This window comes from Lepisma saccharinum, chromosome 25 (assembly GCF_977018435.1).
Source record: "Lepisma saccharinum chromosome 25, izLepSacc3.1, whole genome shotgun sequence".
Taxonomy (NCBI): Eukaryota; Metazoa; Arthropoda; class Insecta; order Zygentoma; family Lepismatidae; genus Lepisma; species Lepisma saccharinum.
In genome coordinates, this window is record NC_139253.1 from 41570799 (window position 1) to 41588867 (window position 18069).

The 18069-nt window shown below is 39.3% G+C and overlaps 1 protein-coding gene across 1 annotated transcript in view; it reads right to left on the minus strand.

Moving 5' to 3' along the window:
• The window catches only part of LOC145978636 (uncharacterized), a 31067-nt gene extending 23084 nt beyond the window's left edge, over positions 1–7983 (minus strand). Inside the window, exon 1 of the mRNA XM_083111390.1 lies at positions 7950–7983. Within this exon, the coding sequence (XP_082967516.1) occupies positions 7950–7961 (12 nt within the window). The 5' untranslated portion in view covers positions 7962–7983. The remainder of the gene's footprint in view (positions 1–7949) is intronic.
• Between the last annotated feature and the right edge of the window lie 10086 nt (positions 7984–18069).

An 18069-nucleotide genomic window follows, 5' to 3' on the forward strand; every position in this document is an offset into this window, starting at 1 on the left:
TTGTTGTAGAGCTGGTATAAAGGTAAAGGTAAAGTGCTCCCCTGTGCATAGCACCACGCCATGAAGGCGTATAGGGGGTGTGGGGATAACGCCCCACACTTTCTTGATCCGGTCGTGAGTGGGGGTGATGTGATCAGCATCACGCCCCTGACCGCCTTTACCCCAAAGGGTTTCCCCCAGGTACCCATGTTATTCGACGCTGGGTGGGCGCCGGAGCCGCTTCCATCGTTAGAAAAGTTCCCGGATTTGAACCGGCCGGGGATCGAACCCGGGACCTTTAGCATGGTAGTCAGACGCGTTACCGACTGAGCCACCAAAGTATGAATGGATGAATGTGTTTTTTTTCTTCTTGGCGATACGTGAAAGTACTGGAGTAATTACTTACATAAACGTTCGTGTTATTTGTGCGAATTGCACAACGCTAATTTTAATGTTATTGTGTTTTAGTGTTCGTACTGCTTGAAATCTTTTTAAGAATTGATCTTTTCATCCATTCGGGCGATAAGTGACTAGCCTGAAACAACGAATATCAATCTGTAGGTTATTGTAAACTTATATATATATATATATATATATATATATATATATATATATATATATATATATATATATATATATATATAATTTCATACACTTTGTCTAATCTCTAAAATTAGTGTTGTATTATCAGAAAGCCTTGCAAGTTAAATAGAGTCTCATGTTCCCGAGACATGGAGTAGCAGACTAAATTTGTGACGACTTGTATCCAAATGTTGGACGTTAGAAGTGGCACCAGAAAGGGACGATCTTATTTTAGAGATAGTATCACTAAGGAAGGAGGACTATTCACAACTGCTGCTGTGTGTCAAGGTTCGCCAGAGTTGACAGCGGTAATGCGAGTGGGGTAAATGATAAAAGGAGCAGTAACATGTACGATGATTAATCACTGAATTTTGAAGCCGTAATAATACCGCGTGAGATCATCGGTTACCATTACAATGGCACGTACTCGCAATGGCAGAATTTCACGAGATGTTTGTGAACCGAATGGTGGTCTGTTGTGGTGGTGTATCCAGTAAGAACGCCGGCTGTTCAGGATTGAGTTCAGAAGATGTCAAGAGCTGTCAAACTAGTGGAAAACATCATTGTTTTCTTCCAACCATGCCCGTATTTCGTAAGCCCGTTGACTTAGTGCATCTACCTGGTTGAATTAGCAACACTGTAAGGTGCATGAACTTCGAGAGCTTCTATGTAGTATTATACATCCACAGGTTTCAGAGGGTCTTAGATCGTGCCTACAAAACGTCTCATGCAATCGGTTGCCACTATCGACTGTGCACATTGCAATCGTGCACCTGCATACAAGCTGTTGCCTTCCAATTACCGACACGACTATCTGAAGAATGCGAACGATATCGTGAGTCATCAGACAACATTTTCTTTCAACAATTCAAAGCTTCGACACCAGACCGAACAGTTCTCCCCGATGTGCTGATGAAGGGATCTAATCACAGCATCTACAGGCAGCTTTAGCAACTTGGATATGTCAGCTGTCACTGTCAAATCATCCCATATTGATCATCTGCTGTGCAAGCTACACCAAGAACACCAAACCTAACTAACCTATTCACATTTGTATTCCCGGAATTATAAGCTTAGGTGAGAAGGTTAGGTAAGGTTTTTTACTCTTAGTTCACATCTGCAAGATGCTATGAATGTCTCCAGTTACTCATGATCTAATGGGATGTATGATGGTTCCCAGGCATCCTCGTTTGACAAAGCTTGTGTTTAAGTTATTTAGAAGTCCACTTATTCTCGGATAGGCTAATCTTGACTAGACCTGCAGTTTAAAGAGGAATACGAACCACTGTACAATGTGCTTCCACCGAAGATCGAACCTGGAACTTATTGATTGCAATGCAACAGCTTTACTGCTACGCCGTCGTGGAGACCGTCTAACTAGTGTAGAAAACACGTATAGGGTTATTTGCATTTTAGTTATTTTACATTATACGGCACAGCACCGCTACTTCACACTTTATCGTGTGGTGCTCACGCTTGATTGATTGATTTAGTTTATTTTACTTCGCTTTTCTTCCACTTTTGGCTAATCGCGAAGATTACGAGGAGTGATGATATGGTGAAATTGATGAAAGAAAACTCACAAAGAATACCCATGCCGGGATCCGAACCCGGGACCTCTGGCGTCGTAGTACGCTGTGCTAACCATTTCGCCAAGGAGATCGGCTGGTGCTCTCGCTTCTGTACCTACATTCTCCTCAATAATCTTAATTCAGTGATCCCTCAGTGTGTATTCGAGGATTCGAATCCAAAACTCAAGGATTACTTTAGTTTGAAGTTTTGTCACTAAGCCATTGAGACTGAAATTTAATAAAAGGGAAAGATTTACAATTTATGTCATTACTGATACACTGAATTAATAACTAAAAGAGGGTTGGGTTTGTAAATGAATGGATATTAGATAGTAGTATATCTAGGTTAGAATTTCGTTGACATGTCCAAGGATTATTATTCAAGAAGAAATAAAAAATGCAGTGACACTAAAACAGATAGAAGTTTAAAAAATGTAGGAGAAAAAAAAGTACTACAGTGAAGCATAACAGAACCGCATAAGATAAAATGAGACTCAAGTTTTTATGTAATTTAAACGAAGAGGATAAAGCACAGCTGAAAAATGAATCAAGTTATGGGAAATCAATAAAAGGAGGAAGATACGAACATTCCAAGAAACCCAGTTCCCATATCCTTCACAAAAATTGAAGCAGCAAAGATTTCCAAGCAAGCCGCACGAAGTTCATTTATTGTAAACCTGTGTCCCACCCCTTTCCTCCCACGAAAAGGGATAGCCATTTTCGGAAGCAAAGGAAATAGCTACGATAAGCTAACCAATATAGGCCTGCTTGCGTGCCTCGAATTCTTAAGACGTCACGTCTACCGCAAGTTCGCTAAAACTAGCGGACCTTCTAAGGTGCACCGTTCGCTTTCTGTATAGCAAGAATACTTCTGACAGTAATCCTTAACCCAAAATTCACTATACTGTAAATATTCGTATATTTTTATAATTGTTCGTATTGTTCAGAATTTTGAATAAGTCATACCGCCCTTATGGCGTAAGCGATGACATCGAAACAAAGGGCGCCTGCAGAGGGGGGCCAGGGTGCACTGAAGTATTTTGGAAAACATTCATGTAATTTAAATGGTGACTATGTAACGTAAAAAACATGGACGTGGAGTGCCGTGACAGTAGATTAAGTGCATATGCTAGTTATCCTAGTACTCGGGAAAATCATTGTTTCACGTTTCTCCCACTTAAAACACTGCTATTCACTCTGAGAAAAATCCTACGGGCGGCTTTGTCAAAACCATCTAAGAAGCTACTGTACATACACAAATGCCAGCAATTAATTAATTTAATTTAATTATTTACAAGACATTCGGCCATAATAGAGGGGTTACCTCCCGTTTCGCCGAATCCCCTTTCGCCGAATGCCCCAAAGACAAATATCTCACCTAAGCAAAATTTTCGGCGAAATGGGAATTTCCGTTTTGCCGAATCCCATTTCACCGAAAATTCTGAGCAGAGAGAATGTTCCCTCTGCCGGGGAATTTCAGGAACTGAAGGGAAAAAATATTTCAACCAACTCAAAAACTCATCATATCAATGGAGAACCATGAACTGACCAGGTAATAACACGAAAATTTGGAGTACCAATTATTACTACAATATTTCTGACTCTATATACAATAGGAAATTACTTTAAATATTATTCAATTATTTTTAAAGACTTAAGTATCTCTTAAATTGATATCGATGTGTATTTACGAGGGGAGCAATGCACATGTGTCGTCGACCCAAGTTTCCAGCATGTAGTAATGGAAAGAATCGCTGTTGAACACCTCCGGAGCTTCATCTTGCAGGAAGAGGAACACGTCGACTATATTTTCCACCGGGACGAGCGGTAGTGCTGCACTTGTTGGGAAGCAAACAAAACAGGAAGGGGAGCATCTGCCTTTGATACTTTGCATGCAAGATGTACAACTGACGAAACAGACTCAGCTATCACAGAGTTTTCTCAGATGTTCTAGCGTTCCAAAAAACTGAAGCGCTTTGGACTCAAACACCTGAAATTTCCTTCATTCAAAATATTCGGCGAAAGTGGATTCGGCAAATCGGGAATTCCCCTTTCCCCGAAAATTTTACTTAGATGTGAAATCTGATATAATTCGCCTCTGGGCCATTCGGCGAAATGGGAAGACACGAATAGAGGAATATGTTAAAGCTTTCGGAATCAAAATCAAACTGAATATTTCCTACGTAGAAATTTTCAGGGAAAAATGCAGGCTCGACCAGGACACCGTTCCGATGTCGTGGTGTTTCCATATTTTTGGCAATCCCCTGTGTCATGTATGCATTAGAAAATATCGTATTTTGATATCTATCGTACTGAGGATGGTTAAAGCAATCTGGTTCTATCTTATATTTTGCCGCCCTCCGTGACGGATTGGTTAGCACAGCGCGCTACGATGCCAGGGGTCTCGGATTCGATTCCCGACATGGGTGTTCTTTGCGAGTGTCCCTTCATCAATTTCATCATATCATCACTCATACTCATCTTCGCGTTTAGCCGAAAGTATCAGAAAAGTAATCAATCAAACTCTAATATCATTCTCTTTACGTAGGGTATTTTACCTGCAGTTGCAACACTCTTATACAAGTGGAGTTAGGCGCTACGCTATCGGGGAGACCTTTGCAAATTACAAATTCAGCGGAATAGTTAATGTTTGTGATAGTGGGATCCTATTAGTGGGACTGGAAGTCACATTATAATCAGAGTTTAAGCTATAGAAAATCGATGTGGCAAAATTATACTTGAAGATCTTGTAATGTTAGAAAGTTTAAGGTGGCACAATTGATGAATGTGTAAAGCTTCCCAACTAACTGAAGAAAACTACAATTTTTCAATCTGAATTATATACATATATTTCAAATGACAAATTGTTTCAAAACTATTGAACAGATTGGAAAGGAAATAGAAATGGGATTGTGAAGTTTTCGAATTTTGTTCACCTTATGCTGCTATGCTGCAGCAAAGTGACAAACTCAACAAATCCTTTACGTAATATGTAAATGACATTTTAGCTGTAATTGGCAAAGTTGCTAAAAGCTGTTTCACCAAAATTACTATCTTACTCTCTCTCTCATTGACACACATGCACCCCCGCACCACACGCATACAGTGAAACTTAATTATGCTAATCACTACTGAAAGGTACCGCTCGACACACGACACTGTTTGCCTTGGAGGGGAGATTGTCCGAGGGGGAGCTTTTATGTTTACATGCACGCAAGCAAGCAGGAAATATTCATTGACGATTAAGCACACACAGGAGATGTACTACGTAGAAATTTTCAGCGAAAAATGCAGGCTCGACCAGGACTCGAACACGGGTCTCTGGCATACAGTGCCATTGCTCTAACCACTGAGCTACCGAGCCGGCCTGGCCTCGCCTGATTTTTCGCTATCGATGTTTTACCTGCGTGGAATCGAGGCCAGGCCGGCTCGGTAGCTCAGTGGTTAGAGCAATGGCACGGTATGCCAGAGACCCGTGTTCGAGTCCTGGTCGAGCCTGCATTTTTCGCTGAAAATTTCTACGTAGTACATCTCCTGTGTGTGCTTAATCGTCAATGAATATTTCCTGCTTGCTTGCGTGCATGTAAACATAAAAGCTCCCCCTCGGACAATCTCCCCTCCAAGGCAAACAGTGTCGTGTGTCGAGCGGTACCTTTCAGTAGTGATTAGCATAATTAAGTTTCACTGTATGCGTGTGGTGCGGGGGTGCATGTGTGTCAATGAGAGAGAGAGTAAGATAGTAATTTTGGTGAAACAGCTTTTAGCAACTTTGCCAATTACAGCTAAAATGTCATTTACATATTACGTAAAGGATTTGTTGAGTTTGTCACTTTGCTGCAGCATAGCAGCATAAGGTGAACAAAATTCGAAAACTTCACAATCCCATTTCTATTTCCTTTCCAATCTGTTCAATAGTTTTGAAACAATTTGTCATTTGAAATATATGTATATAATTCAGATTGAAAAATTGTAGTTTTCTTCAGTTAGTTGGGAAGCTTTACACATTCATCAATTGTGCCACCTTAAACTTTCTAACATTACAAGATCTTCAAGTATAATTTTGCCACATCGATTTTCTATAGCTTAAACTCTGATTATAATGTGACTTCCAGTCCCACTAATAGGATCCCACTATCACAAACATTAACTATTCCGCTGAATTTGTAATTTGCAAAGGTCTCCCCGATAGCGTAGCGCCTAACTCCACTTGTATAAGAGTGTTGCAACTGCAGGTAAAATACCCTACGTAAAGAGAATGATATTAGAGTTTGATTGATTACTTTTCTGATACTTTCGGCTAAACGCGAAGATGAGTATGAGTGATGATATGATGAAATTGATGAAGGGACACTCGCAAAGAACACCCATGTCGGGAATCGAATCCGAGACCCCTGGCATCGTAGCGCGCTGTGCTAACCAATCCGTCACGGAGGGCGGCAAAATATAAGATAGAACCAGATTGCTTTAACCATCCTCAGTACGATAGATATCAAAATACGATATTTTCTAATGCATACATGACACAGGGGATTGCCAAAAATATGGAAACACCACGACATCGGAACGGGTAATATTGATGCAATTTTTCCATTTGAATCGGACGCGGTGCGACATTCTTTTGTTTTGCGCCGTAAGATAGGACCCTGTCGGCCAGGTAGGAGTCGACAGTTGCACTGTAGATAGCGTGCATTGCAGTTGATACTGAATCATGTCTGAGCTGACAGTGTTTCAAAGAGGACAAATTTTTGGTACCCGCCTTACAGGCGCCTCTGAGGGACTCTATCCAAGATCATGATGATACAATAGTGTGTCCGGAAAGACATCATCAGATAAACACCTGCGTGGATGTACACAGAGTGACAGAGACAGAAGGACACTGAAGAGGATTGTGACCATGTTTTGAATGAAGAATGGTGCAAGATCCCATTATCCACCATCCAGGACTTGTATTTGTCCATTCCTCGGAGACTGCAGGCTGTTTTGGAAGCTAAAGGCGGTGCTGCACCTTATTAGCTACAACATTCCGGCTTTTCTTCGCAGGTGTTTCCATATTTTTGTCCATCCCCTGTATATCCTATAGCTTGAACCTCGTGAAAAATAAGGCTCGTTCTCGGGTTCGAATCCCAGCCTGGACATGAGTGTTCTTTGTGAGCGTATCACATCATCATTTATCTTCATCTTAAAGTGGACTTAAAACACCAACTCAACTCAACATTTATATTCATCTTTTCGAATAGCCAAAATTGGCACGAAGGCTGGAGCTCATATCCTGTAACGAACTGTTATACAGCAAACCAGGGTGAGAGTCCAGGACAAGTCTTTATTGTTCGCTAAGTTTCGAAGACATTCAGGAGCAGGTGGTTCGATTCTGGCCAGAAAGTAACTTAATAATCATTCGAGTATTATGAAAATAATTCTATGCTATCATTAGCAAGAAACAAGTAACATAACGGGTTACCTGAATGATTAGTTGACTTGATTGAATTGTTGTTTTAAGTTCACTTTATGCACAGATAGGATAATCGGAACTGAACCCACAGTTTACAGTGGCATCCGAATCATTGTGCAATGTGTCTACTCCGGTATCGAACCCGGGACCCCGAATGCTTAGTTGACAAAGTTAACATTCGATACACGAGGGATTCAAGATTATTAGATTCCCATGTTGAGTTTAAACCTGAATATTACTTATTCATAAATATACTTTTGTAGCAACAACTTCTTGCACAAGTTCTGAAATCTATAAAATGGTGTTGCATTGCTGCTAATTGGGTTGTATCAGACTATATCAATACGTAATGTTTATCGACCACTCACCTTCATTTCCATGAATCGTTGCGAGTTTAACACTGAAGACCGACTGTTTTTTGCTTCACGTTCAAGTCCCTTTTATACTTTCATCCAGTTTTTGGCTACCGAAACGGAAGTGGAATAAAAAATAGGGCATAAAGGCTTGGAGGGCAAAGTCACGCCCTCGTCTTCCTCCTCCCATTCCCCTCATCACTCTTCCTTTCATCTGGGAATTCGTGCCCAGTCCACTTTGTGGAGTCGCCGGTAGCGAGAGAACGGTTCCTCGGCGACGGACATCTACAGCAAGGACATCTTTCTTGATTTCTCCACAAGTACAATCAAAATGATGTACTTGCGGTACAACATCCGGACGACCTTCCCGAGTCAATCCTCGTACCAGGAAGCCCGTCGCCGCTGTGCCATCCGCAAAGCTCATCCGTGAGCAAGGTCCGTCGGTGGTAAGTGGGTTAGAAAGCTGGAGGGTGTGCACGCTGGGGTCTGTTGCGCAAATGATACAGATCTGTCTGCAAAAGAAGACCGCCAACCTCACGCCGGTCTCTTGCACCATCCTTTCTATAAATCAAGAGGTTCCATCTTCTTTCTGGGCCCTTCGGAGATCGGCGTTACTTGCCCGCAGATTGATTCGTGACCACGGCTTGCATCACGAAAACAAAATCTACCTTTCGGTGAACGGGAGGGAGAGGCAGCCGCGGGAGGGAATTTGGAGTATGGTTGCCGCTCCTTGAAACGCTGAGGGTATTTGGATTGTGCCAGAGGAACGCACCGTGGAAATTAAAAGAGTCCAATCGTGCCGGAGAGCTTAATGCCAAACGCATACAGGCACCTGTGCAATGCATGTTTCTCTCAAGTCGGATTTAAGTGAGGTAATTTTTCGCGAATCTCGCACCTGCCACACCTCTGAAGTATTGGGAAATGCATTTCGGCGCTGATTCATTTAACGCCAAGAGGAGCGGTTAGAGTCGTGCACTACGACACCAGGGGTCCTAGTTTCGAATCCTCGGTATGTATGGGTCCTCATCTTAACTAGAGAAGTACATCAACTTAAAATAACCGAAAAGGAAATAAATCATATTACCAAAGAGCCAAGCTTGATCAACTAATTTGTTTCAGGAAAGCAGATACTTTTAAGACATTACTATATTTCTTATTTTGATTTTTGTTATTTAACGTCGCATTCCTACCTCTTTTGGCTAATCGCGACGATGATGATGGGTGGTGATATGATGAAATTAATGAATTGACACTCAAATCGAACACTCATGCCCAGGCTGGGATTCGAACCCCGTACCTCTGCCGTGTTACTTATACGCATACAATAAATATACAGAGTGAACCAAAAGTATGTGGACAGTAGGTGGAATAGGGTTTGTGTTAGGGTTATACTATAACATTTGGTACTCAAGCCCCAAAGAGACAAACCATTTACCGCATTCGTCAGAAATTTGATACCACTGATTCAAAGGATCAGAAACAACTTGTTGCGAAGCATTTGTTCACAGTCCCCAAAAGTCTAGAAGAAGAGCTTCAGCAGAATTAAGCAATTCACAAAACCTCTACAGTAGAGGTTTATAGTTAGGGTTAAACACTATAACAATTGTGTTCATTATAACACAAAACCTATTCCACTTACTGTCCGCCTACTTTTGGTTCAATCTGTATATCTCTCAATAGTAGAAACGATGTAGAAAATGCAAGGACAAGTGATCAGTCACTAATATATTCCTTTAAGGGTGGCCGCTGAAGAATGAATCTAAGATATATGATCTGAAAAGAAGGTTTTAGAAATTGTTGTGGTATATAATTAGTAATTATAGGAATTTATCATTTAGATAGAAATCCCTTTTTCCCAAAGCTAGCTCTTAACACAATGTAAAATTATTATTAAATGGGGAAATCTATTTAGTCTACGCACCCCCCTTCTCTCTCTCTCTCTCTCTCTCTCTCTCTCTCTCTCTCTCTCTCTCTCTCTCTCTCTCTCTCTCTCTCTCTCTCTCTCTCTCTCTCACACACACACACACATTCACACGCATTGTCAGTGTCTCGGTCTCGTAAATACCTGTTTCGATTTCGTCTCGAGTTGTAATTGTCATTATCGTTCTTGAATCTCGTTTCTCACTTTAAATGCCAATAAATTTACCTAAACAAAATATGTATAAAATTAATTTTGGCTACGTTTCATGTTAGTCGAATGCGTTTGACTTATTGTATTGTTTGATTAATTTATTTGTTTTATTTTGCTTCACATTTCAAAAAACACACACAAAAAGAACACAACACAGGCCCCACAGAAGATTATACTGGCTGTTGAGTACAAGCGTCAGAGCATCGTTAGTCGACAATAATGTGAAAATGAGGTTGACATTCGGTGTCTCTAGAAAGGATTACCCCCATACACCCCAAGAACTTAAAGAGACATTAACTTTTGTGTGATACGTGTGAGCACGCACATGTACTTTCTTGAATAAGATTAAAAGTCAATATGGCAGTTGTAGAATTTAATTACAAGCATATTCTAAGCAAAGGAAACATTTGTAAAATTATCTGGAATTGGAAGTCAAAATCAAGAGATTCTAGTAGGTTTCTAGCAGTGGCGAAGATATAGTACAAGCAATGCAAGCACTTCTTGCACTATTAAAATAGTATTTAATGTACTTAATTTTGAGTGTCTTATTTAGTTTCTATCGCACTCGATGTCGCGAAATTTTACGGCAGCAAACTCTCTCAGCAGCCCGTTGGCAAGCGCCAAACTCTGAATATTTGCTTTATTATAAACACAGAATTATTGAAATAAATCATTATAACTGTTCCAAATTCCATGTAAACATACTTTAAAGCATTACTTTAAGTTTCACGATTTGTAAAACGTGTCAATAATGTCGACGTTCAGGTTTTCTTTTTAATGACAATCATGTCCCCGACACTGGAGAGCGCTGGAATCTGCAGAACAGCTGGTGGCTGTTGTCTGCCTCACACCTCTCTCATCTAAAATCGCAATGCCACGCCAGTTTTGACAACTACCAAATAATTTACACGATGTTTATCGTGAGTTTCTATACAAACAAATTCAATAAACTGATATTTTTTCGATAACACTTGTCACGAAAGCAATGAAACTCTCTTCTGAGACCTGCAAATAGCAAAAACGTTAAGTCCTAAATGCTATCACACTCAAAATACTATTTTTATTAATATGATACATTGTCAAAAAAACAACAACAAAAAACAGCGCATTTTCTTCCTGTTCTAATGACCTATTATTACAACGCTTAATATAATTTTAAGCTTCAAGTCAGTTATTTTACTCTCCCGTGAACAATAATTTTTACAACGAAGTTGGTATCACTTTTCTGTTAGTTTCGGAGCTTTTCGGAACATTTTCCATTTGTGTGGGAAGAACGAGTGGTTCAAGTGAGTGTTTTCTTTTGTTTGGTGTGTTGTGAATGTACCAAAACGAACATGGATATTTCAAATTGTGTACGGGAAACTGTACGTAATAGCAAGTATTTTATTATATCAATAACGTGACCAAGAATTTGAACTAAGAAGGATGGCCGTTGAGAGAGGAGTTTGGGATATATTATTATTATTTAAAATGACCTTCCTTTTCTAGAAAAACTAGGTCGACGGGCTGTATAATTTATTTACACCCCCCACCCCCCTTTCGGAGTACTGCATTGCTTGCCTTCTCCTTAAGACCACGCTTCGCCACTGGTTTCTAGGTATAAAATATGGATGAATTTCGGTTGAATTTAGGTTTTAAGCCATGTCATATATTAGATAATTCCCTATTCTATAGCGTACTGACTAAGCATCTGTTCACAGTTCACATTAAACATTCACCACATGCTCATTGGACAGAAATTCGATATACATGTGCTGCAAAGTAAAAAACGGGTATTTTGTGGTGACGTAATATTCTTCATGTGGGTTTCAGAGGATCTCTTCGTTATATATCTGCCAATATGCTTTCCGCTCATTAACTGCATGAAAAGACGAAAAAAATAACTGGATCAGGTGTCGGGCGAAAGAGAAGAGTGGACTGGACGATCGTGTACGACAGGACGCCTCTACTTGACCAGACGGATGGAAAGGGTGGCAATCATCCATTTACCAAGGGCGTCTGCTGAAATTGAGGATGATATATTCGTTGAGCGTGATAATATCCACCCACTTTCTGTCAGCATTGTACGAATCTTTCAACACCGTTGTGCGTGTCAAATGGATGAAATATTGCGGGTACGTTGGTTATTATCGGACACAAAGAAAGTCTTTCAGCACAATTGTAGTTCTGCAAGGGGAAGACCGTACATGACAATGAACAAAAAAGTCTGTCTTTGAAAAGATGTGTTACACTGGATGAACAGTCAATTGTCGAAGTTGATAATAAGGTAACTTCAGTGCATTAGCTAAGAAACCAAAAGATGTAATAATTGAAATGGTAATTATTAGTTGCTGAGGTCAAGGTTGTTTGGGGAGTGGATGAGAAGACCGGACAGCTCCTCGTGACACATCTTGTTGTGTAGGATTTTGAGGGTACAAAATAACACATACACATATGAGGATCCAAATTACTCATAGCTCCGACTTTCTGAGTACTGTGTATGAACAGTCTAATCATAAGAGGAAGGTTTTTGGATGATGTGGAGTAGGCAAAGGTTCACAACGGGCTATAGACACACATACAGAGAGAGAGAGAGAGGGAGGGAGAGAGAGAGAGAGAGAGAGAGTTAGAGAGCGAGAGCGCAGTGCTTGAAGTGAAAAAGGAGGGGCGGATGTTTGGTAGAGCCTTGTGGTTAGCTAGAGGGCTTAAGATGGTGACAGCTGGGGGATGTCTTGTTGAAATTTTGCTAGTTGGGAGATACCATCCCCAGCAGCCCCTCACTTTGAGGACAGAGGGAGAGAGAATTAATCGAATTTTGGTCTGAAAACTTTATGTGTGTTAATCAATGTTTACTTAGAGCCACAGTAAGTCATTAAGCTTTCCAAGTGGTATATGTGAAGAGCTTCTTGGTTCGATGACCAAGTAAGTTCTGGACAAGATCCAGGATGCACGTGGCAGATAGCCAGCAGCACCTCTTCATTCAAGCTACAAGTGGTCACTATTTGAATTTCGTTATTTTTATGTCACTTGTCCTCCACTTTTGACTAATCGCGAAGATGAAGAAAAAAATGATGAAAAACACCCATGCCGAGCCGAACTCGTACCTGATAACAAGGGTGGTCAACCACGTACCACCCTACAAGTGATGACATTTTCGATGTACAATATAGGTACATGAATGTTACTGCACACTACCAATTCAATAACCTACAAAACTCAAATGATCAGAGAACGGTTTAACGTTTCCTTGACTGAACTTCTACGAAGAAAACAAGCATTACACACTGTTTTCCTAGTGGTATTCCCATTTGTAGAGACTGCGTATATTAAATACGACGGATGGAGATAAGTTTTCTGTGTGCCGTTACTTTTTTAGTTGTGTTGTAAGCGTAAAATGTGTGTATAATTTGCAATTTCATATAAATTCTACCTTAAAGAGTAAAGCTACGTTACTATTGTTTTGTCATTATTTGTTCAAGTTGATCCTAGTCCTTTTTTTCCATTAAATATTCAACACCCTTGCTACTTTAATTTTATTTATATATTTTTATCTTTACAGTAACCTCTCTTTTTCTGTAAATACTCTATTAGCACGAGTGCATTTTATTAGATATGGTATTGTTCGTATTCACGTAAATGTTATTTATATTTGTTCAATTATAAATATTTTATTTATTTTTTCTCTCTGAATTCTTCTTCATTTGATATTTTTATATTGTTTGGTGTGCATAATACGAGGCTAATTCTTGAATGAATTTAATTTGCCTTTGTCTTAAAGAAATGCATTCTTGTAATAATTGTAGCTATCGTGTGAACATTTCAGGACCTTGATTATCTCATTCCTTCAATACAAACTTATGATTGGAACACTCTCAAAAAAATTATGATGTTAAATTAAGCTCATTAAGGTAATTCCTAAGCTAATGAAATAGTTGAAACATCAAGGACATCCATTCCTTAGCATGACCTGCAATTGAGGGTCCCCCCATCCTTCTCACTTTTCATGCCGAACAAAGTTTGAAGTGGAATTCGAAGATGGCCAGTGAAGTCAAAAGGCAGATTCCTCTCCCCCACACCCACTTTCGGAGAAAAGTATATATTAACATCTCTCTCTGGAGAGAGTCTTCTTTATTTTTTGCTTCATTTAGCATTCAATTCGACCACCATCTTCAGATGGCGAGTTGCCAAATATTGAGTGTCTTGATAGGCGTAGGAGGCCCCGTCTAGTCTCTTTTCCTGAAGAAAATAGTTGGTTTATTGCGGCATTCAAAGCACATGAAAACCTTCCTAACGTTTAATTTAGCTTCTCGGAAATATTTTCCAGTAAGACTATATAACCTGAAAATTTTTCTCGAGGCAAGATAAACAGAAAAGAGAGGTGGAATAAAACACTATTCATTGAAAGAATATATATAGGGTGTCCCACATGAAGCCGGTAAGCCTGTAATGAATTGCGTACACGTTTTATGTGGCACACCCTGTATAGAACAAACTGACACAAACGTAATAAATCAAGACATTAATATTTTAAAAAGTTTTGTTAATTGAGAATGAATCTTTCCATGAGTACTCACCTTCTATTCTACAACATTTACGAAAAAACTAAATTGTGAAAAGTAAGGTTAAGATCCATATGAATAACTACACTAATGTCCAAAATGAAAGCAACAAACGGAAATTCTTTCCCGTGTGTCCACTTGACCACATAATACGATCAGGTGATAGTAATATTTATGATGTCATAGACAACTGATTTAAGATAGAAAAAAACTAACCTTAATGTGCAAGGATTCAGGGGTGCCCATCGCCCCCCCCCCAAATCATGTCATGCGTCCCTCCCCCCAAATCATATCATTCACGCCCTTAAACCATATCGTAATCCCCACAAAATATTTAATTACGACAGCGTGTCTACCGAAAGTAACTTTTTCCTTAGCTTCACTGAACATTATAATTAATCTGCCCCTCCTCCCTAAACAGGGGTGCCATCACTCAAGACCACCCCTAAAATCGTTCATCATAATCGAGAATATCGCTTGGACTATAGGTTCAGTCCCGATTAGCCTTAGAGTGCATAAAGTGAACTTAAAACACCAAATCAATCAATCGAGAATATCGCTTGTCTTGTAATACAAATTTAGTATGAAAACTTCATATTCATCTCATTAAAGTGCGAAACACACACCGTAGCAACAAATCACTGCGAGCGAAGCGAGCAAGAAAATTTTTACATCCATTTCTTTGCAGGCTTTGAAGAATATTAATTTAATGAGGTGTCAATACTTTCTTAAGATCCCGAGATATTTAGTCTTTTCCTTTTCCAACTTTTCCTTTGGCATATTCGGGGTCGAAAACGTATGGATGCCTTATCGCTAAATAAAGTCCAAAATGTAATGTTTGAACTCTCTCTCCACTACAGAAATCCCTTGACAATTTAAGATTTAACACTTTATCAAGAGCTTTCTATCTCCCCGTTTAAATTTCATACTCAATCCTACCACCATGCCAATTTTAGACTTACATTTAATATTAAAGAGTAGATATTGTCTCCTCCAAAAAATTAATTCTCAGGCTCCACACCAGAATTTCCGCAACAGTCTAAGACAATAGTAATACACAAGAATTTGATATCCCCTTCAATTTAATGCTCAATCCTCCTCTAACTAAAGTACTCTAAGACCTAGAGTTGGATACTGTTCCCCCCCCAGAGTTTAATTCAGAATCCCCCTCAGAACCCTCGTGTCAATTAAGGCCTAATATATAGGAGTTCGATACCCCCCTTTCGATAATGCCCTAAACACTTTCATTTCTTCATCTAATGGATTAAATATGATGCATTTAAGGTGTAAAATTTTTACATATATTTTGGAAAAGATATAAATTGAATTTTATATTATTTGAAGGGAAAAAATCCCCCCGATAAAATCTGGATGGCGGAACCTGAGCCATAAAACTCCCCTCTGGGCCCCCCTGCCACGATTTATCAACAAAAAAAAATCACGAAAGCAACAGGTTAAACTTGGCAAATTTATCAACAAAAAAATCACACGAGGAAAGGATTTCTGTTTGTTGCTTTAATTTTGGACACTAGTATAGATTACAGTGCATAGTAATATAACATTCAATCGTGTTTGTGGTTATACTTTTAGATTTCATGAGATCCGATGAAGCACCATAACAATGGTTACCATTGCAGTGAGTACGATTATGTTGAAATGCAAGTAAGAGGAGAGCCATTCCAAGGTTAAATTTCACGCAGCCGTATTGATGTTGAAGGCACTAATTTGTAAATATTTTATTTGGAAATGTTTGCAAAGCTTTATTGGCCATTGTAATTGCCATTCCTAGTGAGAATGTAGACGCAGTTTTAATTGAAACTCGATTTATTAATTGATTGATTTGGTTTATTTTACTTCGCTGTTCTACCACTTTTGGCTAATCGTGAACATGAGGATGAGATGATGTAGTTGATGGGACATTCACAAAGAACACCCATGCCCAGGCCGGGATTCGAACCCGGGACCCCTGGCAAATTTAAACTGGAATCAATGAAATATGCCCTCTCCGACAAACAAGCCAATGACACTTGATTACAGAGACACTTTTGCCGATTCCACGTAACAAAGTGAAATAATGTAATAACATAAAGCAGATTTATGTAATGTAATAATGATGAAAGATCCGAGCAAGATTCTGAACCTTAAAGAGAAAGCATAATATGGCTTGAAACATAACTTCAATTGAATGTACACTAGATTCCAAGATTAACATTACTGTATTCATCACTTGTATTATACTTACGATCGTCAATTGGTTTTTTTTTAAGGCATGCACGTTCATAAATTCACGTGGCAAAGTCATCATAACGCAATATTTTCACTTTTGTGAAATATACGTTGAACAGATATAGTTTTATTATTGAATGATCCTCACTCTTGAAGTTGCATGATACTCAAATAATCGTTGATACTGCTCTTTCAAAAGCAATACCAATTGTACTCTGAAGATCGTTTCGTAGTTCTTGTTCTCAGTTATGAATACACCCGCATGGTGGATTTTGACCGCTGATTTATTTCAGTGTTGCTTCAGCATCCACATAAGGAAAGAAAGGGATATGCGTAGAGAGCGTTCAGGCTTCTGGTGGACAGCTACACTGCAAACAGCATGACAGATACAAATTTGGGTTTTACGCTAAGTATATTGCTAGTGGTCCCTAACCATCCCGTAAGGGGAATAGGAACAGTATGCTAATGCAACAATCCAAACCGCATATTCAAGTGGATGTACGGTCGGAACCATTACGACTGGTTTTCTTGATCCCAAGTTCAGATAGGACCAACGTAATCTGAGTTGAAGCATGTAGTCATATATTATAAGACACGAGATGAAAAAATGAGCAAAGTATAAAGATGTGATCATCGCCATTTGTGTATATGACTACACTTTCAATCTAATTCCTCTCCCTGAAATGAAGTTATTCTTCCACGGGTTGAAATTATATACCTATGTATGTGTGTATGTATGCATATGTATATATGAGCAAAAATCAACAATGTTGCTCCTCATTCATGACAATAAATAATAATATTTTTTTTTTAAATCCGTTTCATAGTAACACTTTGAAAAACATTATCACTAAGGTGTTCATGCACGAAGACGTGACAGACTATACAAAGGTTTATATCGCAAAAACATTCCACTTGCGACTTCCCTCACATCACTCCTAACTGAGCCTACTCCAGTTGTTATCCTATTGCTTTACAGATGTGACAGAAGATGCAATATAGCGATATGAAGTACTACGTTCTCAACTTATCAATTACAGCTTAAATCAGTGATGTTGTATGCAGTGTAGTACGTCGAATTGGCATCGATGACTACAATAGTTCTACGGCGATATTCAATACCTCAGCCGAAAAATTATCAAATCTAGCGACGATACATCAGTTCTGCGCTGATGTTTAATATCTCAGCCGAATACTATCAAAAGCTCGCAAAGATACAGCAGTTCTACGACCAAGTTCA